At 37.4% G+C, this 25,483-nt stretch overlaps 1 protein-coding gene across 3 annotated transcripts in view; it reads right to left on the reverse strand.

Moving 5' to 3' along the window:
* Positions 1 to 25,483, reverse strand: part of ZMYND11 (zinc finger MYND-type containing 11) — a 108,450-nt gene that overhangs the window by 32,710 nt on the left and 50,257 nt on the right. For all 3 annotated transcript variants that reach the window (XM_074157487.1, XM_074157486.1, XM_074157484.1), the window contains exon 3: positions 12,298 to 12,457. In XM_074157487.1, the coding sequence (XP_074013588.1) occupies positions 12,298 to 12,457 (160 nt within the window). The remainder of the gene's footprint in view (positions 1 to 12,297; positions 12,458 to 25,483) is intronic.

Genomic DNA, 25,483 nt, shown 5'->3' on the forward strand with positions numbered 1-25,483 from the left:
ATTAGCATACCATTAAGTAGGAGATGTGAAGCACATACTGACAGAAAAATTAACAGTAACTTAGAGGTCACAATTGTAACTATTAGGTCACTTCCATACCTTAGCAAGCCCATAATTATTGTAAAAAAAAAAAAGATGTAAAAACAATTAGTAAATTTTTATTTTCCTATAAATTATATGTAGGCATAGCACTTGAAAACAATATAACCTCCTTTCTTAGACTGTCTAAAAGGACCACTTTGCCTTTTTATAATGCATATTCCATTAACATAGCTCATTTCTTACCTGTTAATCTGTTTTCTCCAAGTCCCTTAATGGTAGCCCAGATACTCGGTATTAAGTCACTCTACTATCAGATGGAGAGAGGAAAAGGGAGGGGGGAAAAAAGGCAAAACTCTATTCATGAAGCTCCCCTTTACAGGGATTTGCTGGTTTCACACTGTTGAACTAGATCTCCCAAACCATCCAAATTATAGATATCCTTTGGACCCAACTAGTAAGCTAAAAAAAAAAAAGGATCACATAGGTGGGAAAAACAATTATAAGTCAGTTATCTCTTTGGTGCAATCATGTTTATTTATGAGTAATATACATACAGTTCTGGTGTCCTAAATTCAGTATGACGCAAATGAAGGAAAGCATTTTCCATGGAGCTCACGGTTTCCAGCATTTCCCATGTGGCACTTGTTCCATAGCATTCTTTGGACTCTTTTTTTTTCCCAGGTGTTCTGTTTCAAGTGCTTCTCCAGAGTTTCTTTGCTGCTTACCTATGTACTGCTGTGGTGTTTCTCTGTATCTCTCATCCACACTCATGCACACACAGCTCCTTCCAGATCGCTGGATTTTATTCAGACCCACCTGTGCGCGAACTCATGGGCAGCCCTGTGTAGTGTCTGTGCTTTAACAGTCCCTACAGCTCCAGCTGTCCAGCCGATACAGAACTTCAAGCAGTTTTTCACATTTAGTCTAAAGGAGGAGTATTAGATACACAGTAGATTTCACCACTTTGTATCCTAACAACACTTTTGGTCTGTCACAGTGGTGGAATCTGGAATGGCAACAAGGTCCATGCCAGCAGAAAGAAGTTGTTTACAAAATATAGATGATTTAAAAATAGTAGTGTCTGCATGCTACATTTATTTCAAGACATTTTCAAATCACTAACCCAAAACTTGTGGGTAATTTTTCCTATTTGATAACCCTTTAGAAAACTGAAATGGATCTCAATGAATGAGTTCCTACCATTTCTCAGATTCACATTTCTTTGACATCTAACGAGACATCTTTTTTTTCTGTCAGTTTCTCACAATAGGTCATGCCCAATTTGAAAATATCATTTCTGAGGCAAATGTTTTGGATTCTGGTATTTCAGGATTCAGGAACAGCCATAAGGAACACTTACTTCTCCCTACCTCCATCAGCTTTAACATCATAGTTCTTTTGATTTTCCCACTTTCAGCTAAGAAAGAAGCTTTTAAAATCTCGGATTCTGCTGTTAAGGCTTTCAGTAACTCTTCACTGGAACCCAACAAAGTTGACTACCTGTCCTGGTTTGAGGTAAAACAGAACTAATTTTCTGTTCAGTAATTTTTCCTTTTTAGCTGGGCCTCTTCTAACTAACTAAACTCTGAAATTAACAGCGTATTGTTCAGAAACTGCTCACTCTCATAGTGATAAGACCTGATTATACCAAGGAATGGTATGCAGAGAGGCCCTTGCTTATACTTATTGCTATAACAACCAAGGTCAGGTAAATTTGTTATTTGCCCCATTGGAGGGTCGGAAGTGGAAAAGCATAGAGGGGTCACACCTGTAGGGAGGAGTGGACAGGACAGGTGACCCAAAACCGACCAGCAGGGTATTCCATCCCATCTGCATCACGCTCAGTATAAAAGCTGAGGGATCAAAGGGTCAACCCTCTTCCTTCAATGGCTGACATCTGAGGAGGACCCTGTCTGTTCGTCTGCCTTTGATCCCGATCCAAGCAATCCTGACTCCAGATCCGGAATCCAGCTCCTGTCCATCACCGAGTCCAGCCTGGGACTTTTCCCTGTGCCTGCTGGTGACGTGATCATCATCCTGGGAGCTTGATACGGTTTTGTATATACTGTATACTTTTTTTTTTCCTTTTTTTTCCCTTTTTTTAATTATTTATTATTTCATTATTTGTTAATATTTTCATCAAAGTAGTTCAGTTTTTTCTAAACTCATAAATCTCTTTTATCTCTTCCTCTCCTCTCTTTTCCTTAGAGGGGGGAGGGAGGGGCCATCTGTCGTTCTGATTGGTCAATCTGGTCAAAACCACGACACTACCAATCCATACCAAGAGGACAGATATATTGAAAGAAACGCTTCCCAGAAGAATTACACATTACTTTTTTCACATCTTTCATTTTTCAACCTGCATCCATCATCATCTGCTGTTGGAAAGTAATTCCTATCTCCTGTACTTAAGTCTTTTATATTTCAAACTTTCTGCTGTAAATGAAAAGCCTTTATTATAATAACAAGTGGTGCTACTGCATTCTAGCATGGCTACCATACCATCACTCTTCTCTGCTGAGTCCTCTCCTTAAGAGGTCTCAGAATATGCCGCAGCAACCTATGCCCCCATTCACGTTAAACAGCGCAGCATCTATTTCATTGTAAACACATTCTCCGCTCTTAATCAATCAGTTCCTAACTGACTTTTTCAAGCAGCATCTGTTCCCATCAAAGCTTTCTTGGTTAGACATGAGCTTTACTATAGATAACTGTTAAAACTTTGCAGTGCATTTTGCAGTCTTTATGACTCAACAAACATAACAAACCCCTATGGGGACACACTACCTATGTGCACTCCTGTCCTCTGGCAGCACAAAACCTGAAGAAAATCTTTCTTACTTATACATCTGCTGTAAACATCTACTGCGCACTTAAATTATTTGTCTGTTCACCAATACTTCTCTCAAAGCGTGACTATCAGAATCCATGCCCCATACAAAAGGTAGTGTGAAACAGGCTTAGACAGGAGCAGTTGTAAGAGACTAGTATATACCCCTTGTACGTGCACACTGGCCTCTTTTCTTAAACAGGCTATATCTCTTTGGGTACAGTAGCTAGTAAAAAGATCTTCAGCGTAGCATGGATCTCTGGCAGATGTATTGGTTTTCATTCAGACACCAGCACACATCGAATACTACCTGGGTCAAACAAACACAATGTGTCATGGAACACCATTCCCAGTAGTTTTTCAAACGCAGTGGGAACACTGTGTTATGTTTTTCGCCAGAGGTCCTAGCCTGCTGTGAGGGCAGTCCTCCTCCTGCCCTTTGGGTCAGCCTTCTTGTCATGCCACAACATCCCTGGCTCCATCTAGTCCTTAGCAAGCACGAATCCTCCTGTAAACTTGGCTTTCAGTAGCCCACTGAATCTGCTTTTATCTTTTCATCAGAACGACAGGTTAGGCTCTGAACTGAGGAAGTCATGATCTATTCCTTGATGGCCCAGAAGACTCACTCCATCTTTGCAGCAGGGAAATGGTGAGCTGGCTGTCAGATACAGTATTTCCCTTTTATCATTGCTGTACAGGCTCCATACTTGATCAGGATGATTGCTTTACAATGATAAAGTTTCTTGGATCATCTCATGTTTTATATTTAATGTTAGAGTAATGCATTAGAGTAAATTCAGCATCAAAATAAGCTTATTTTCTCCCCAGTAGTTTCCTAGATACGTTGTCTCCTGTTTTGCATCTATTTTTTTCCTACTGCTTTTGCTCATCAAAAGTGCTCAGCAAATAAACAAGCATGCATCTCTCCTTCAAAGCCAAAAAGAGTTCAGCAGCTAGAATCCCTTTATGAAAATTGTTTCACTTTATCTTCTCCTTCCTTTTCTAGAAAACTACCACAGCAGGTAGCTACAATGATGTGTGCTTTTACAGACAGGATAATCTGTCCATTGCAAATCAGTTGCCTTTATAGATCCTTTCCTTTGATGACCTGGGCTTCATCTTTAGAATAGATTTCCATAAACTGACACTGTAGGATACTTGGTAGGTATTCATTACTCATATTTTATCACAAAGAAATCCAAAGCAATTATGAGTTCGTATGTCCTCACAACTACATCGGCATCTTGCTTAATTTCAAGTACTATTTTTTATTTATTTATTATGGCCATGATTTTCATAATCTCAGCAATTAACTGTTTGGGGGCTTTTTACATTATTTTTAATTTCTCCTATTTTAGAAATGAGTTTTATTCTAAAAAGAATCAATACAAAACATTAGCCAGGAGGCAGACCACAATCTCCTTCTCCGTAGTGCATATTAAACACAGACATACTTCTAGGCTCCCGATAACCCATTTCCATTTTCTTCACTGATAACTGCTTCCTCTTCTGAAGCACTGATGCAAGAAGACTCAGGTTCTGCAGTGAATTCCACGACCTCTCAGAACGCTCTCATCTTTCTTTCATTGAGTTTAATCTGCAAGCTTGTCTAATTAATTTATTGCCAGTTTGTCTCAGAAGTCTTCTGTTTCTGGCAGAAATTGCCAAAGTCTTCTCTGGATGCCTGCCAAGACAGGTAGGTTTTTATTCCCTCTCCCACCTTGTAGGTATGTTCTGGACAATTCAGGGTGATAGACTCCAAAGTATAGAGCCAGTTTCTAGCTCCAAGAGCTAAAGAAGTGAAGTTTTTTCAAGAAGCGTAGTAGCGTGCCAGCAGCCAGAATGACTGCTAAAATTCCTGCCACACTTACCTTCTTGGCCTATGAGCTGTGTTTCTGAAGCAACAAATAAATCTCAGTTTCCCTCCCAAGAAGATCATGTTTGGGTAGCAGTAGTTTACATTATCTGAGGTGAGACAATACAAATATTCTCCTCCAGGATATTACAAATAGAAAATAGTTTCAAATGAAAATATTTTTTTCTTTCTTCACGTTCCAAGTGAGTTCAAGGTTAATAGGAACTTTCAACATATCTCCTCGGAAACTGGATCTGTTTCTGCTATTAATGTCACCATTTTTTACTTAGGTTAAGCCAAGAGGAGGTCTGTAGGCTATTTTCATTAGGGAGATAAATCAGAGATGGAGTGAAGTATTTATTAGGTGCAATGCCTTTTATTTCCACATTACGTATGTGAAGGTTTTGTTCCCCTAGAAAGAGGATGAATCCAGACCAGAAAGAAACCATCTCTTTGCCTGTAGTTCGAAGTCTCTTTCCAAGAAGAACTGTACACAAAAGGGGTCTCCCTCCCCTTTTCTTTCTTAAAATACATTTACACTGCTTTTCTAGCCTTATCTTCTTCATGGAATTTTGTAGTGTTTTTCTAGGCTGATGTTTCTACACACAAACATTTTATCTGAACCAACAGCAGAACCTCCTACACACTTCATTTACACCTCCAACTTCTTGTCCATGTCCCCTGTGCTGTCGGTGTGGCTGGTACTGTTTCAGCTGCCAGTGATATGAAGGCATGAGGGCTGCATTTATTGTGAATGGAGCATGAATATTAATAAGTTCATCAGCTTTAATGAAGTCTTATTCAGTGACCAGCATGACATAATAATAAAAGATTCAAAACAGTTGCCAGAGATGCAGAGCATTTTGAAACCACAGAGTTAATAAAAACTACACTACTAGGTCAGAGTTGGCACAAAGAGGTGGAAAAAACCAAGATGCATATTTTCAGAACAAACTCAAGATGGACTGATCTATGTCATCTAGTCCATTAGCATAATTAAAATCCCATGATGGAAGCTTTGCACAGACTAGTTTGACTAATTTACTCCAAACCTGTAAGTAAATTATTCTTTGAACACCCTTTCATTCAGAAAAAAACATTTTGTGAAATCTGTGAACAACATCATCAGTATCTCAACTCTAGAACAGTGAGTGAAAGCCTCAAAGAAGAATACAGCATTACACTGACTGAATTTTTAGAAGTCAAGTTGGCAAAGCTGGGAGAGGTAAGTGAAAATGCTGAATGAGGTGGTTTTGCCAGTTTAAAAGAAGCATCATCTCTTACGTATGCAGTAAGATGGTCTCTATTAGTGTAATCTTTGGTAATATGAAGATCCCTCAAAGTAGAGTGAGCTTTTTTTTCAGGGGATAAAAAATAAGGATGAGCAGAGGAGATGGAAGAAATACGCCTGAACAGACAGGAAGAGAAGAACAAGATGAAAAGGGAATGCAGACAATTGTTCATGGTTCTTAACCCACTTGGAGACAGGAAGAGCCACTGGAATGGCAGTGAGGCCATTCTCATGAGCTGCCTGCTAGTAGCCTTAATGCAAAGACAAAGGAGCGTCTTGGCTTCAATACAGCAAGAATTTCTCATCCATGAGGTGGGAGTTCATAATTCTAATTTCCTTCTCAAGGAGAAAATAGTTTATGCTTTGACTTGGCAATTTGAAAATAATTGATTTTCTGAACTTTCAGAAATCCACACCAGGATATTACACCAGTGGACACTAATTTTTGATTCATTAATAAGCAGAATTTTATACTAGTGCACTTTGTGATAATAATTTGCAAGAAACATCATTGCTATTAGCACACAGTGGAGTGATATGGTGGAAGTCTCTTGGCAAAATAAGCTCTGAATGATGGGACCTTAGAGGATGGGAAGACAGACAGCAAAAAAAGATTCAGAGAGTTCCAGAAACTCATTTCCTTTGAGTGCTCTTGTGTGAGCAGACTGTTATGTGGCCTGACCCTCAAAGCCTTCTTGTACCCTCCCTCAGGTGAAATAAGAGATGGAAGCCAGTCTGAACTTTTTCATAGGATCATTCATTAACTCTTTGCATCAGTGAATCACAATAATTAGGAATCTACGTGGAATGTTCCAGTCTAGAAAATCCTCAATTCATTACAACATGTGAGAAATAGTAACTATCATGGTTTGGGCTGTGTTGGGCTTTGGATCAGTGAATTCACACAAAACTTAAGATTAAAGGCAATATGGATGGATAAGACAAATGGAGAATGTTTTTAAACACTGAAGGAAATTTTTCTGAATTTGGTGTGAGATGTTCCTTCCTCTTTGTGCTCTCTAGTTGTAAGAGCTTTCATGATGTAGGCACTGGCTGTCACTTTTGCTGTTTTATATTATCCTTCTGCTTCTAACTGAAATGAATGGGATGCAGATTAAAACCACTCCTCAACCTAGTTAGTCAGAAGCCCCTAGCTTGCTAGCAAACACTGGTAGCTATGTAGGTTGTTTTTGGTTTGAGGTTTGGGGTTTCTTTTTTTAATTTAAACTGTGTTTTATGTACAGAAAAGTTTCAAACCCTAACAGTGACTGTTCTTAAGCTTTTTACAATTATCTTCATATTTATGGAGACTCAAGATGACATAGTCAGTTCAAAAAACTGTCTACCAGTACTGACCTAGCATGGAAAAATCAATATAATTACAAAAGCAATTAAGCATGGCAAGTAAGAAAGCCAGCCTTTGCTCAATCTAAAACAATTTAGATTAACACAAACATAGCCAAAATACCCCTTTCTTATAGATTGATCCTAGTGAAATTGAAGCTGCAATACATCAAATCACAATGATCACTGGGTGTGTGCCTAAGGTCACTAGGGTTAACAAAACCACCTTCAAAACTCACAGTGCTGGCAGTGTGTCACAGCAAAGGTTAAAATGATGAGAAAGCAGACAGAATGAGGAGACTGATTATTTAGGCAGCCTTGAGACCTGAAAGTATCTGAAGTCACTTTGAGCAAGCACCAGCCATTTCTAGATATAAAATATCAGAAAATCCCCAGTAATGAGTTAGCAAGTTAGGAATACATGGGTGTGTTGGGAAAAAGTACGTTCTACTTCTGATGTTTTCTGAAAACAGGAAAGCAAGCAAACTGTCCCTCCAAATAGTATGCTCTCCACTAAACCAAAACATCTTTAGAGGGAAGAATTGGAGAGGCAATAATTTCGATATGGAGAGGACTAAATGCACAGGAAAATGACTGCATCTAAACCCCAAAGTCAGACTTAACTAGCCAAAAAAGTTGCTGGCTCTTTCTACAAGCAATCAATTAAATGATCAGATAATTGAACTCTGCAAAAGAGTGGCTTCTTGGAAACATAATCACCTTGTATGTATTTTGAAAGAAATAGCTCAAAGTGCCTTAAATAACTGTGAAGCTTCACTCTTCACATCTCATTACCGAATTTGGCCGCTATGAACCAATGTTAAACCACAGCAGTGCTATGAGATATGCTTCATTCAGATGCAAACAATGAACCCATGTAATTAACACTTCTCCACTTTAGAAAAGCACAATATTGTTTGGCCTTATGAATACATGTAAATTGAGACTGTACATTCATAATGCCTCTCACTTGGTCAGTGCAGCTTTATGACTTAAATCACATACATTAAATGTTCAAAATAGCTCTGTGCCCACTGCTTGTAGAAAAATCACAAAATAAGTAAACCACTAAGACAAACTAACTCTAAGAACTGTATCCCACCCTCTCCTAAGGCTACATGACATTGGTGCATGACAGGTAAAAGTACATAAAAACTACAGCATAACCGAAAATAGAAATGAATAAGTAAGGAGATACATGATTCTTTTCTTCAAGAACTACATTTCCCTTCTATTTTATTGACTGTATTGAAAGCATAGTTACAACACTGATTTGCAAATGTTTTTCTAAACCCGAAGAGCAAGGAGGTAATTTATTTTATGTTGATAATAAATAATACTTCCAAAGTCCACAAGTTCCATGAGAAGTCAAAATAAAGCTTTTAGAAAGAAAAAGTAAACTTCCATTACCAGATTTCAGGACTGACATTTCCCTTGCAAGGCAAGAAGCTGCAGAGATTTTGTTGAATTGCATAATAACGGCATTGACAAACACTGAAAATGCAAAATTCCTAACTAAAATCCTGGATGTTTATGGAAAATAATTTCTTCTTTCATTTATTTTGTCAAATCCATTAATCATCTGCAAGATGAGAAAGCCTGTAAGATGAGAACACATTTTGAAAATGTGCAAAACATCTGTATCGACGGCAAATGAGCAAACAAAATGAATACCTGCACAAGCCCTGGACGTATAATATTCGCAGCAAAGTTTTTGTACAGGTACTAACCCTTAAGTATCAGTTGGGATACAGTATGTTTGGCAACTGATTCCATATTTTAAATTTAGTAACTTACATAAAAATATTTGTCCCACATACATCTGAGAGAAAAAGAGAACAATTTTATATTCTTTTAAATCCGATTATTCTTTCTTCCAATTTTTCAGAATATGCATTTTCACATGAGTTGTCCCTTTTGGAAGGGCCTCCTGATGCCATCAAACTGTTTTGTCTTTGCACCTCAGCTTGTTCTATCCCTAAATACATAAGATTTTTCTTTATTTTTTTTTACTGCAATTTCAACATACTGATAGAACAGCAATTACAAGGTAGCATAATTTTTTTTAAAACATTCCTCTGAAGGCTAAGAGTAACCCTATCAGAGATTGTGTCCTTACTGCACAGATCTATCACTATGTCAACCTATTGGATAGGGCAAATGTTTGGAAACATGTAAGAAAGCATCACAGACCATCTAATGAATCTTTTCCAAATAGAGCTGTGTTTTCATAATATGTATGCTTTTAATTATTGCTACCATTTAGTAATCAGTCCACAGTCATCATCAAAACCAGTACTTTTAGGCCTTCTGGCAGCCTCTAGTCAGGCACCTGTATAAGTAACAGATATAGGTGCTCAGCAGTTCTGTGGTCCAGGCCAGTAATTTGTTTACTTCAATACAGATTTAAAATGATAACGTTTAGATCCAAAACTTCAAAAATTAAGCAAATACTCAAAAAATGGGAGGAGGGACAACAGGAATGTGTCCCTTTGCCAACTCCTTGAAACAGCTTGTCCTTACTGACTTCCACTGTGGTGCCAGAAAACAAGCTAAATCCAAAGGCATTTTTGTACCAATGCCAACAGGTGGTGGATCGGTTCTCAAGTCTCTTTCTTTCTCGTTATAAGCTTTCCAGTTTTTCTGCAGTACCAGTCAAACCGAGTTTGACAACTGGGTCAAGGGTCTGTCTATAAGTGCTGAGGTTTGATGAGTCTGAAAGCCCTGTTCCAACTTTAATAGCCCTATTTCATAGAGTCCTATCTCCTATAAGTGAATCTCTGAAAAGGCTTCTATGTGTTTGTCCTCACTGAAATGTAACTTGAGCTCATAGTTCAAGTCATTAGTACCAGATCTGAGCGGTACTGAATTACAAAGAACTACAAACTGCATCTTGATCAAGTGCAGACAAAGCATCCGTAAAACTATCCAGTGTGTCCAATGTACAGAACATAGCAAACTTCATGGTTTTGCACCAATTGTTGGAGAATGGAAAATATTTGATCTGATGTCAAGTGATGACAATGACACTTTGTTACTCATTAGTATTTTTTGAATAAAAGAACAAAGAGAATGACTTTATGCCAAGTCAATGTGTTTTGCTTCATGTGTCTGCGGCATTTTGATTCAGTATTAGGATCAAGAAGTTGGAGGTTGGGTACTGTTGAAACATGGCCTGGATCAGAAGCTGATTCCCATTTTTGCATAAAAGTGTTAAGTCAAGTGCACACTGGTGTTCTGAACAACTGAGATGGCTATCAGACACATGGACACAGCACAATGCATCAGTGATTAGCAGCCATGCTGAAAATACAGTCAATACTTCTAACCAAAGGGCTATTCATAACAGGACTTAAGCAGCATCTTCAGTCAAGTCAAAGAGAATTCTTCATTCTGAGATGAAATAATTACATAATTCTAATGACTCACTGGGAATTTACATGCTGGTTATCTTACAAGTTTTGTTAGACAGATGTTGCTAATAAGTAGAATTTTTTAAATGACCGTTTAAGAAATGGCTATTGTGAGGCATTGAGTCTTTTGTTTTCTCTTAGCAATAGAGGAAACAAAGATACTGAATACTTGAGATAACTACCGATCTCAGACTTTATGTCCTGTTGAGTCTGCACAGTTAACACCACCTCTAAGCTGCTAAAACTGACATAAGAAGTACCTGAAAGAGCTGATTTTGAAAGAGCTAATTTTGAAACGTTTACTCACAGGCAGAATAGTAAAAACAAAGCTACATACCCTTTAAAGGCTCCCTTGAGGGTTTCTAATGAAATTAGAATGAGAAACTTATAAAGTGACATAATATACATTATATACATATTTCAATACCTTGTATTAGTGTGACCAGGATAATTTTAACCATAATGTTTTCTATCATGGATACTGCTTGTTTCTACTTTCTATTTCTCTCACTTTAAAACAAAAAAAATAATCTGTTCTTTCACTTTCAGGATCTTATTCATGGCTGCAATAGTGCAATGAGTATTTCGGTGGTTTTTAGAATTTATTTTCCTGTAGAGTTTTTCTGGTTTTCCTTAAAATTTAAATTATTATCTATATCTGAGACAATGCTGTTCATTTTGCCAGTATTTAATGCAATTTATATTCCAAAGCAACAGTTCCTAGTTCAAGTATTTTAAAGATTTGGCAAACTCTTTTTTTTTTAATTACAGAAATGTGGTCTGGTAAATACAGAGACCAGGATTCTGAACATGGCAAAGCAAATGCGCAAGCTTTTTCCTTGTCTATGGGACTATTCTCAGTTAACTTTGTGACTGCATTCCATTGCAGCTACAGAGGGATAGAGAAAACATGCTTTTCTTCCCTTCACATAACTTTCAACCTGTTTAATTCAATTTAAATATTCATTTTATACATCCAAGGGAACAATGCCTGGATGTCTGTAATTTGCTAAGAAAATCCTTCCTGAGTGCCCTTTTGTTCATAAATATCTGTAAAGTACATCTTTTCATGTGTGTTTGTACAAAAATGTACAACTTCTTGTTGCAATTCTGAAAGGGAAAGGAGTTCTTCCTTCCTCAGATTCAGATTAAAGCAAGATTAATAAAAATATCTTGTCTTCTTTTTGTTTTTTAAAAGATACTGTCTTTGGGATTTGAGGACATCTGAGGATTTCAAGTAATACCAATATTTACTGTCTTCCTGTACAGCTGTAAAAAAGAATACTACATAAAGGTGAGGGATGACTGAGCAAAGGTGTTTGCCAGTGTTTCATAGCAGAAAACTCAGAATTCAAGAAGAAAGAGCTTCTATGGAATAGAAAAGGTTAAAAAAGTTTAGATTACTTCCCTGTTCACAAGCACCAACACAACATCTATAAATAACTTTAAACAGAAATTAAAACAAGTTTCATGCTAAGATACCAGAAATCGTGACTTATTTTCTCAAAGATTTTATACTCACAATCTCATCTCCTGGCAACCAATATCCTTCTTGTTCAATACCAGCTTTTGACCCCTTACACCCCACCGTCAGGGTTTCAACAATAAGACCATCCTTGACTGCTAAACTCAGCTGACGTGTTGTTTCTTTTGGATGCATACCATGGACTCGAGACATATACCTGCACATGAAGAACAAAAGTCTGTAAGTGTTAAACTATAAAATGTGCCAGCAAAAAGATACTCTTTTTCGAATTATACAGTTTAAGTTTTAGGTTGTTTTGAAGCTCTCAAAATTTATACAATTTCCTCCTTTACTCCAAATCACCTTTTCTTCCCCTTGAAGTTAACATGTACACGCTTAGATGAGTAGTAGCATAATAATCTTTTTTAAAAAAATATTATCATACCCCAAAACTAACAGGCACACTGCTTGGGCTTGTCTCTGCTAAACTTCCACATCCATTTGTGCCCCTAAAGAGACTTCTTTAAATTAATTGAAACTTGCATTTCTGTAATACTTCCTATAGCATAGGTACTACAGAATGAGTCTGGAGATGTACCAATGAATCTATGTAATGCTCGTAAATACAACCCATTGATAAAAAATGTGAAAATTATGCGTCACATATGATAACCCAAAAGGTAGAGTTATAGTCCCAAGTGGTGTTTCTCCTTTTCTTGAGATAACCACAATGACCATACTATGATGAACTGCACTGGTGAGAACAAAACACATATAGCCTAAATTGCATATATACATGAGATTTAGTTGTACAATGTTGACCTTTACCCAGTATAATTTACTTCCAGACCAACACCAAATATTAACTTGAAGTAAACAACATAAAATGATCTTCCTTCAAATAAAGATTATCTCCCTGTTTTAAGATCGTTACATCTCAGAATTTTTTTAGCAGAATTCCAAGAACGTATCTGAGTCACTGCACATGGAGAATTGAAGAGAACTGCACTCGCATGCAATCAGCAGATAAGTGAATTTACTTGGAACCAATTGTTTTGTGGACATATTTTCCTAGTTATAGCTCTCTTACAGTTACAGGGCTAACTGAATTTCTCTCCCTTTTTTGGTTTCTCCAGGTGCTCTATCTTTACCTGTCTCCTAGCAGAGAAACCTATAATTTGCCTGCTTTAAGGCAAAGCTGTCAGCTACAGTATCCTCTGTTTCATGCTTAGTAATGAATTCCAGCATACACAATTCTTTTGTGATTGTCATCACAAACACCTTCACAAAAAAATATAATTATTTACTATCAGGAGCAAACTTGAGGAAAATTTATTTTAAAACAGTAGCATTACATAAACCCAACAGTTATATCACTTCAGATTTGTTTTTAATAACATGGCCGACCGGAACTTTTAATGACTTAGAAGTTATGAACTTACAATAAGGGATGAAGACCACTCTAGCAGTCAACCATCCAATCAATCCCTCTCTTTGAAGACATATGACTTTCAGACGTCATATTGTTTTGGATACATAAAGGTCTTGTCCAATCCAGCATTCTCTCTCAAGCTTTTGCTGAGAACTGCTTTACCCTAATCTAATATTGTTTTGCTTTAAAGGAAACTAAACACATATAATCATATAGTAAATTTCTGATTCAGTAGAAGTATATATTTGTGTACTAAAGTATACAATAATCAGAGCACTACAGGACATTTATACATTTCTGCCTGGTATAAGAGGCTTTTACGTAAATGCAGCGTGTTTGAAGGATCTTGGGGGCTTTTTTTAGGGTAAAAACTCTAAGAGGCAGATGCTGCCATTTACTATATTTTACGATGTCTACCACAACACGGTCCAAGGCTTGTTTGTTTGTGTGTGCTACTACTGCATAAAAAGTAAGTAATAATAATTGTAATTAATAGAGAAAGAACAAAATTCTGTGCAAGTTTGTGATCCAAGCTAATACATATGAATCATATGCTGGATAGCAAAAAGGATGGAGGGCCAAGCAGCGACGCAGAAGACAGGCACATAAGTTCAGTTCTGTATCACACTGGGTGGATGCTCATCTGCCCAACCTGATCCCTCTCTGCTTCTGCAGAGAATGTGCAAAACCCAATGTGAGAACCTGTCCAAGTGATATTAAACACTACAATGAGTTTTCCAAGTTCTCAAAATTCCAAGGAGGGCTTAAAAAGAGACTCAAAACTACTACTTCACTTTCAAACAGTGCCAGGGAACACCATTAGTACACTGAGGCATAAGGTGCTGAAGCTCTACCTCATTTGTTTATATACTCATGTTACATGTATTTCATGTATATACACACATATTTATGCAAACACAACTAGCTTTTTAAAGTGCAAATTATCTTTGTCAATATTTGCTAACTTTATTGTTTTTACAGTAAATTTCCATTTTAACTCTGTATTAACAACCTCCCCGTCAGAGCCACAGCACTCATGTCTTCTGAATTTCTTCAAGTCTTTAATAGGTCTCAAAATACATAGCATAGGTACTATCATTCTTCCCATTTTACTGATAGAACAAACCAGGCACTGAGCAAGGAAGTGATTTCCTTACAGTTATACAGTAGGCTGCTATAGGTCTGACAACAGAAATCAAGCATTAGCCCAGTGCCACAACCTTCAGTGCATCCTGCTGAAGAAACCATGTACTTTGTATTGCATCATCTATAGTTGCAGAAACACAGTCCAACAAAACTCTTGAATGTAAGCTACATGTTTTGCAATTATTTTTCCCTCACATCTCTGAACAGAACAGATATATAACACAAACCAAAAAGCTTTAAACCAACTCTAATCAGCTAAGAGGTTTAATCTGCCTATTTCAGCTGTGGCAGGGTGTGTACTAGCGAAAAGGAGCACAAGGCTTAGAATCTCCCATTTCTCAAATGCAATCTGTGTTCTCAACCAGGGTGAAAGTACTGCCACCAATTAAAGAATCTCCTCATTTTCTCCAGCTGTAAATTGGGAGTAATAAATCCCATGTGGCTTTTTGAAGAATACTTTAGTCAATGTTCAGACTGTGCAGTCTTGAGATCCACAAGGGCCATGTTTTCCATGTTTAAAGTAAAAAGCTATCAGCTTTCACAGGAAAGCACACACATGTAGAGAGTATGATTTTACTTTGAAGAGTAGAAGGGCTGTTAGAGAAGTGGCCCCCTCCCACCCCCCAAATTTTTACTTATATTAAACCTATGAAGTGTATGTGGCCAGATAGTCACAAAGACTATAAAACACCACTGCCAGGGTCTGGATGAAATCCTATCTTGTTTCTGTTCAGCTAAACTAAGGAGCTATTAAGGCACAGGACTTGAACCAGAAAAAATAGTTAAACTTCTTTAATAATGAAATGTGAAAAACTGTCAGAACATGTGAAAGATGTTGGAAACACAAAATAAGTTAAACTCCAGCCTAGAGACAGAAAGCAGGATGTTTGGAGTCCTAAATACCACATCAGACTCATTACTGGATCCGGGAAAAACAATATTGAAATGTCTTGGTGCAAAAGTGACACTACTAATCCAGGGAGTGCAAGTCTTTTCCTGGCACTGCATGCACTGAAGCATCTGGCACCAAGACGTTAAAAAACAAGTAATAGAGAGAAACCAATCCTCGACTGCTGTTTTCAACAAAAGCTGATTAGCCTTACCTTGGAGACAGGGAGTTGAAGCAATACTGGTTTGTTAGGCTCTTGCCCAGTCCTCCATATCAACAGATTGGGAAGTGTAATACAATCCCTATACTGCTATTATGTAGCCAGCCACCAGAAGTAAAGCAAATATGCTTTCTGGTGGGTGAAAATAAGGCATGGAGACAAAGTAAAATCCCCTAAATCAGCAACCAGCCCTAATCAGATAGGGGGCTGAAACAACCATTTCAAAATACAATTTAACTGTGCTAATCCCTGCTATATAAAATGAGGGTCTATCTGATGAAAAGAGGAGGTTTGGCCTGATAATCTGCATGCTAAATTCCAAATCTCACCAAATGAGGCTGCCTGTCTGCAGGACACAGAAGCAACTGAACTGCTGCTCAGTATTACAGTATTTATAGGTCAGTATTTTCTCCATTTATGAACTGGCAGCATAAACCTCCCTGACATTAGCAAAAAGAATCTAGCAAAATTACAGGTTTTGTAATCAACTTCTAAGAGCCTACTAAAGCATGTTTTCAATTATTGCAACACCACTTGGAAAGCAAAGGATAAGAATCTTTAGCATGTAGGTTGTTCATTACCACCCTTACCCAAACCTCAGCATTGTCACACCATCAAATGTATACATACAGGCCTGACCTTCAGAAATATACTTCCAAGAGAATCAGGTAAATGCACACGTGCACATAGCTAATACATGTGCATACATGTCTGAAGGTAAAAAAAAAAATTTAGAGAAGAACAATAGATTATAATCATTAATAGATTTGTAGATTGTATGTGTGTGTGCACGCTCATCTGTATTTAGTACACAAAATACCGACCAGAAAATTGTGAAAACAATTTTAAACCTATATGGCACTGCAGATAAACACTAATCAGGTCTTTTCTAATTTAGCAGCAATAAAATATCATCATATTCTTCTGTTTATATACCTTATTTTTATTACCCCTCCTAAAACCTAGACTCTCTCATGCACCACAGGGACAGCCCCAGGGGTCACTGCAGCTGGAGGTGAGGACTCCAGCAGTTCTCACAGGCCTCATGGCATCCAGGAGCCACACAGCCATCTGCTGCACACCCCACCTGAGCCACGTTGCAATGACAGGGGAGGGATGATATGCAGGGAAATACGGAACGCGCGCTTTCAGAGTCACTCTCCTTCACAACAACAAACTGCAGAAGCTCCTATAACTCATGCCACTGTAAGTGACAACTGGATCTTGCCACCTCCCTCTGCTAAACAAAACTGGGCCACAGGGCTAAACCTGTAAACCGCCCACCTGCCCAATATACAGGAGACTTTAAAGAAGCACTAAAGTCTGTCAGCATATGAACAATTCACACCTAAAACTTAAAAAAAATTTTCTCCAACAACCCAGTGTTCAGCATGTCTTTCTATTCAAAACCTGTATCTAATACATGTGCTTCATAATATACCTTAAAACTAAAGAAAAAGGTTTGTTTTGATCCAAAGGGTGTGGAGGAAGCAGATTCTAAAGCTGCAATCACCATGGGAGCAAAACAGATACAAAAGTAGCTGGCACTTGCAGGGGATCAGATGGTGAACTTTTTGCCTACAGCTGTCACACAGCTCACAACTCTTTGCTTGATGCTGTGCAAGACACAACACGAGGCCAAACCCTGTCCTAAAGAGCTTAATATACATGGCCAAAAAATAATGCACATAAATAGCTAACTCTGCCCCCAAAGTTGCTCTTGAAGGCAACTGAGGTCTACCGAGATGCAGCAAATGTTTCACATGGGTACAGTTGTGTAGTGGACTGGAAAACAAAGCTGGCCAAAGAAGGAAGGAAGAAGGGTTACTTAAAGTGGGAAGTTGCCAGAGGTATTTTTTTTTTAAAAAAATCTCTGTTTTCTGGACTCAGAAATTGCATTTTCAGCCACCTGAACTCATCAAAAGGATGAGCTGAAAAAATGCTACAGCAAGCATCTCTGTAAAGACGAAAGTAAAATACATATAGGAAATAGCTGCCTTTTTAAAACATGACAGTGTGACAAGTGTAGGTAGATGCTAATTTTAGTGGCAAACACTGTAATCTTGGTCTGATCAATTATCTCTATGCTGGATGCCTCCGCCCTCCACGATGCGAAGGGAAGCAGCAGACTGCTGGCAGACTATCTGCTAAGCAACTCACCCAGGCAGAAACAGAGGTCTTCAGATTTCCTTGTACACATAGCCCATCTCACAACTGAGATCTGATAAAATACGGCAGATCCCATTAAACTCAACTGAAAGACTGCCATTAATTTTCAATGCTACCTACAGGTATATAAAAATGTCCTAGATTCAGAGACCGACCTTAAGGAATAATACATAAAATGGAAGGAAAGCAGCCAAAAATCTATTCTGAGTTTTATATTGTGTTCCTACCTCTGGTGAGAAATTATGCCTTTGGCTTTAGATTCAAGGTATGACAGCAGTTTTATAGAAGGCTCAAGCACTTCTTTTAAGACTTATTTTAATTTGCAAAGAATAGGTCACTTGGTCGTACTAAAAGTAAAAATGGAAGAGGTGGCTGTGATTTTTTTTGTTTTGTTTTAAACAAATATAGCAACATAGCATAAGAAACTTGAAATACCCAGGCTCAAATCTCAGGAATCCACTAGCTACCCTTGTGGAGAGCCAGGTGAAGATTTGTGCTCACAGCTGTATCTCAAGGTCTCAACTCAGAAGCTGAGGCTGCCTGTTCCCACTAGATGTAGCACTGTGGTACAAATCAACTTTCACAGAACACAGGCTAAACATTATGGGTATTTGTATTTCAAAAAAATATGTTGCCCATGGCAGGGGCTTTGGAACTCGATGATCTTTAAGGTCCCTTCCAACTCTAAGCATTCTATGATTCTATATTTTCCCTGTTTGCCAGAAACTGAGAGCTGGTCTGAGAGCTAAGACAATACAGACAGAGAAAGTAGAACTATTTACAGTGGGTTCGTAGCAGTACACTTGTTTTCTAAGATACTTTTTGATATGCTTACATTTTCTGAAGCTGTGATTCTGGATTAAATTCATTAATATAAAGACAGCCAAAGCGTAACATTCTTCCTGGGTATTTACACTTCACAGAGATGCATGTATATGAACAGGCTTCATTTGATTTCCACTGCACTCCACCTACCACCAGCACACTGCATGGACCACACAGGCATTGACAGGGCTGTTGCCTGAGCAATGAAACACTGATTATATGATCTACATTTTGTGCAGTCCAAAGTTCCAAGTGGGGGACACGGAGAAACTCAATTACAGAGAAATGATGAATTTTCTTTTCCCTCTGACATCTGTATCTGCAACATTCATTTTGAAGACACATACACTATGTAAGTAGGAAAGGTTTTAAAATTTGTTTCATCTCTCCTTCACAGTCTAGAAATACAGCATGTGCGTGAATACCAAATCTAATTTGGTGCAGTGTTTTTATAAACAAAAAGAACTCATAAACTTGACAGTGAAACAGTGAAATCTGGCAGTTCAATGAAACTAAGATCTGCTGATGTTTGTTCTGCTGCTGCTAAAACAAAGCTAAGGAGTAATCTTGTTTGTGCGTACTTTAGATACCCCAGGCACTGTGCATTTTCTTATAATCACCTGGGTCATTTCTGTCAAAGGTAATTTTAATGAAAAGGTAATTTTAACTCAGGTAATTCCTTCTTTCAGTCATTTAAATTCTCACTCATACAACCTTACTATACACTTAAGATTGTGTAACCCCCCAATATGACCATGAAAAGCAAATAATTAAGGGACTGAGCTACTTAATCGTTATTTACAAAAATCTCTCTCGCAGAACTACTACCACTTCTTAAGGAGGAATTTACCTAAAAAAGGGCTCTCCTCCTATTTTTTGAATCTAAAATGTTGTATGTGATACTGCTGGCAATATACACATATGTGGACTGAGCACTACTGGCAAACAGGAGCCCTGATCGTTCAGTGGCACTCCATGCATATGTAAAATCGCTTGTGTATATGCCGCTGTTCCATCCAGCACTTTTCTGTGGATGTACTGAAGAGACTGAGCAATACATGACTCAGAATACACCGTGCTGGCTAGTACCTTGCAAATGAAATATTTAGTCAGCTCATTTTGACTGTCTCAATTCAAAACATGCTTAAAAAATATAGATTCAAGTGCTTTCATGATTCAGTTTTTCAGAGTTTTCTATCTAATTTAATTTCCATTCTTATCTGGGTTTAAAGTAACTTTTTTTTTTTTTTTTTTGGTCAGATTAGTTTTAGCTTGGCTGAGTTTCAAAATCATCACACTGTCACACAAATGTTCACCTAATTACCAGCTACGGAACAGCACATCGGCTGGAAAAGCCATCAGGGCTGGGTTGCTGCTTTTGGTGATGATATTGTTTATATGAATGGGAATATGAGACCACAGCCTAAAATAGATGGTATGAGTAGTGCTTTGGAGATCATTCTCTCTCCAGTGGTTACAGAAAAAGCTTTGATGAGCACTTCAGGCCAGATAACAACCTGTTAAATGGCCATGTCACACTCATTTTTATCTTTTACTTCCAATAGAAAGCCACATTGATTTACAGCAAAGAAACCAAACAGAAGATAGAAGTTTCACTTTTGAATATTAAAAAGATGCTATGATTCAAGCAAAAATCAATACTGGTTGTGACATAAAAAGTAAATTGGTTTGCTTTTAGTAATTAGAAATAAAGCCTGTTAAGTATTTTTCTGTGTAAACTTACACAAATATTAATAGAAATATGGAATACAAAAGAATATTCATTAAAATGAAAATGTGGATAGTGATTTTCAAGTCAGTTACACTTCCACTGGAGTTCATAGTTTGCACATATCTATGAAAAGTATTAAGCATTGAATATTACAATTGTTATAGTAACAAACAGTAAGAAGAGTTTAAATGAGTTGGGACTCATTAGCAAACAGAGTATGGCTGTTGTTAATAACCATGTGTTTGTGCTGTTACTATGAATCATTTTATTTCCCAGCCATATTCATGCTCAGTCCAGAGATTACTTCACCTATTGGATCAATGAAGAACATTGACCTTTGAGATAAAAAAAACCTGCCTTACTAACAGTACCACGTTAAGATCATTCTTAAGAGCAGAATTATTGTATAAGGGAAATTGATCAAGCAAAATTCATTAGAACATCTGAGCACGTATCTATTCATTTTCTGAAGAATGAACTGTAGGAGTTAGGTATGTATGTGTTAATATTTCTGATCAAAGCAAAGAAACCAAAAGTTTAGCCTCATCTCAAGCTTTAGTCCTCAACAAAATAGCCTTTTATGCTAAATCCCTACAGGCACAGTTGCACAGCTGGCTAAAACGTCCTTTTCATTCCATGTAGCCAGCATAAAGCAGGAAAAAAGGGTGGCAAGGCTGGAGGTATCTCTGTCAGTCCCATGGTGAAGTCTTCTACATTAGGCACTGAATTAGTCTTATGACAAGACAGCCGTGAGAAGCAGACCCAGCAATTCAGGTAGCAACGTTCCTTATCCCATGGAGGGATAGTGGCTCAGTATCAAGTCGAAGGAACAATTATCCCTAACAAATCACAAACACCACTGCTTAATATATCTGGACTTCTTTTTATGTATTCCTTTAATCAGTTTAATTAATGTGTTTAAATAGAATTGTTACACAAATTGAAGAAATTATCTGTATCAAGGAAAGAGCTTGATGGGAAAAAGAGTAATTATTAACATGCATTATAAACTCAAGATGACACTTTAATGAAATCTACCAATTCAGAAATTTTAATTCTACTACTCCTCAGAGCAAATACATCTAGTTTCTTTACAGCCTTTTTCCAAGAAAAGTTTACAATTTTTTCCTGTCACCCCTGCTTCTACCCTCCTTAGTCAAAAACGTCTAAAAGTAGCTCTTAAAATGGATCATTAATACCAGCAATATTGAAGTTACATAATATCCAAACCAGAAAATCATCACGAACTCACAAACAAAATTAAGATGAAACACCATATAAACAAATAGATAAAAGCTTTCTGACAAATGTAGCTATGACAGGTAACACAGGTGAAATTTAATGAACATATGCCATTGTGAACATTCCTTGTGTAAGCAATGACAATCCGTCATTCCTTCTTAAGGCTCTTATAAAATATGTTTAGCTTAGTTCCTCACTTCTTCAACATTTTTGTGAATATGGATGTTAAAAATCCATATTAACTTTCTGAATATTATTTCACTGGTCACATACAAATTTACAAGCAAAATTGTGTATTGGTTATGATGCAAAAGCTAGTGAGCTTCCCTGTACTTTCCTGCATATCTGCAGTTTTCAGTGTTCTTTTTATTACTTTATAGCATATATCTGAACTCTTAATTTTCAACCTGAATACATTTTTTAATGTCAGTGCCAAACCATCAGTATAAAAAATTAATGTATCAAACAAGTTAAACGTTTTGGCATCCATCGTATGCAACGTATTACTATGTAACTGATAGTAATGTACACATAATGCAGAGTTTTCATATATGACAAAATAGTACTTTTGCTAAAATTCTTCTTATTAGGGAGTCAAATGATCAGTTTCAGATTGCTTTTTGTTTTATTAATATAATGATTTTTAACCAAATTGATCAAAAAGTTGCTGAAAAAGCACAGGAGACTTTTTTTCTCCCAGGGTGATCTATGACTAAGGATTTACAAGCTTTAAAACTCTAAACTTAGTTCATCATGGTTTAACATAAAAATAGTGTTATGAAAACAGAAAAAAACATTGGTTTGGGGCTAAAAGAAGCAACTGAAATTTATAATGGGAAAGAGAGAAGGGCAGTAAAAGAAACGGAAAAGGAGATTGAATTAGTGGAGTCAGACAGAAAGAAGTGCCTTGTCCTTAAATATAACAGAAAACACATAAGGATATTTAAAACTAAGAGTTTTCTACCCTGTCATCACCTGGTGATGTGTTTCCGTGTTTGTTTTCTGTAATGCATATAACTATAATTAAGCCAATCCAATACAAACTGAGTTCAGTTTCCCCAGAGGTGAACACTCAATAGCCAGGCTGCCACTCGAGGCTGCCATGTGGCCTGCTGAGGAAGTAGTATTGTGCTTCTTAATGTAGGACCTTGTACTCCACACTTTTGCTTATGCTTGCAAAATTATGAACTCCTATTACTCTGCACCGCATGGGAAAAAAAACTTCACTGTACTCTTCTTCCTCATCCTTTCCCAACCGGTAAAACGTGAGCTTTCTTGAGCACCTCCTTCAATACTGACCTGTTCCACCACAGTACAACTGACCAGGGTTTGAGTAACATGTACCAGATTGCGAAGAGTTGCTTTGAATAACACTATTTGTTTCACATGGTCACATTTAAGACACACATGAGGATGTTGTAAAGATGTGGAAAAGCAGCCAGTAACACTGGTTAAAAGTGAACTCAAGCAACAACTGCATTCCTTCTGTGTTACAGAAGGATGTTTTACTTCAAACAATTCTTTTCAGATAAGCCTACTCTCTGATAACAAGATGACAGATATTTTAGGGGAATGGCTTGACAAAGGATAAACAACAGACAGAGCAGGGAAACATTTCTAAGCTTTCATTTCATTCAAAGAAGTATCAGGTGCTACTATACTGCTGTTCATGTAAAGTTAAACAACAGGATTATCTAGTTATAAATCCAGAGTCATCTGCTCTCTTAATCATTCTTAAGGCTTACTATTTTTGTTTATGCATGACTATTTAGTTGCAACATGCAAAATACTAGGAAGATTTAAATTTTCATCAAAGGTACTATAAATAGTGACAGATTTTTTCTAACAAGTTTCTGAGCTTCAAATAAGCAATACTCTAAGAATCATGGTCTTTTTTTTTTTTCTTGCCACTGCATTGCATATTCTTATTTATAGGCGTATGATTATTCCCTACCTGTTCAAATTGCTAATTTTCTTATTTATACTCTCTTGTGATTATTCTCCACCTGTAAATTGCTCATTCTCATTTTTGCTTTAATCAGTGCTTCTAGAAATTGTTTTCTGTTAAAGCAAACGGCCCAAAAAGAGAATCGCAGAAGAACTAAGGCAACAAAAACAGATTTATGGATGGGAGAGGCCCTTAACTTTAACTGTTCTCAGAGACTGACAGGAGAAATTTCATAGAGTGATATCTGGAGAAGAAATCCCCCTCCTAGGACTAAATGTCAAACTGAGAGGGTCACGTACTCAATCTACAACTGCTAGCGACTCCACCTCAACTGTGGGACCAAAAAATCTCATCATTTTACAGTAATCTTTCATATTGAGTAATTCTTTTCTGGCATGCTGTCCCATCAATGCTGATTGATGTTAGTCCACACAAAGCCAACAAGGGATGGACAGAGTCTGCCCTATATAGGATTGGGATTTGCTCATCTCTCTTAGATGTTTTGACTGAGCTGCACTTACATTAAATTAGAACATAATAAAAATGAGTCCACAGAACAAATACGGGAAAAAAGGTTATTTAGGGACTTAGTACTGGACCATCCCGTTTGAAAATCAATTAAAAAAGATGTGACTCTTTGTACCTATTTATAAAAAAAAGGCATTTTCTTGCATAACCAATGCTGTAAAACAGCTTTCTGACTGATGAAACTGAAGTTTCCATTCGCTCTATTTGGAAATAACACAAATTCTACAGTTATAACATCTCAGTTTTATCCTAGCTAATGCTCTTTCCATCAGCTTCATCTCACCAAAATTTGGGATACCTCTACTCTGTGGACTATGGTCACTCTTGGGTTCATTCCCAAACTAACTCATTCTCAGGCTCCATTGTGGAGAAAGCCAACTTTCCTCCCAGGAAAAAGGCAAAGCATGGCCAAGAGGTTAGTTTGCTCTTGAGAAAGAACATGGATGTAAACCATGCCAAGATTGGCTCCTTCTGCCAAGGGCACTCCAGCACTGTTCCAGCATGCTATGTGTCCTCGGATGCCTTCACATCATGCCCGATGGCAAACTATCATGCCCCTAGCTTCAAGTTTCAAGAATAGCATTGCTGTGGGCTGTATTATTTTTGGCGCTTAGAACTGAGGAACCACACACACATATAAAACAAACAACGAGTATGTCAGGGGCAAAGAAACACTCCATGAGCCAAAGGCAATGCGGTGTGGCCACAGCGTATCTGCTCCAGAAGGTGCCAGGGCATTCCTTGTCACAGTACACAAAGACAGTATAGACACAGCCTTGTAAGAGACAGGGAGAGAAGCCAATCAACTAAATAAATCATGAAACACATCAAAAGGAGTGAGAAAAAAATATGAGGAAGGACATATGGAAGAAAAGAATTATGTTTTGGTTCTTCACATTAGTCTTCATGGAATATTTAGAAACCAAAATAATTATCTGTTTACAACGACAAAATCTTGAAAGCGGCCAATAATAGTTCTAGAACACCATATTTGCCAATTGGGTATTTTAATAGCATTAACTTAGTAGATAATGAACTCTGAACTAATCATAAAGATCATGAAATGTTCATAAATTGCTACTGAGGAAACCCAATAGCTTGTGAGAAAAAAG

Source organism: Numenius arquata, chromosome 12 (assembly GCF_964106895.1).
Source record: "Numenius arquata chromosome 12, bNumArq3.hap1.1, whole genome shotgun sequence".
Taxonomy (NCBI): domain Eukaryota; kingdom Metazoa; phylum Chordata; class Aves; order Charadriiformes; family Scolopacidae; genus Numenius; species Numenius arquata.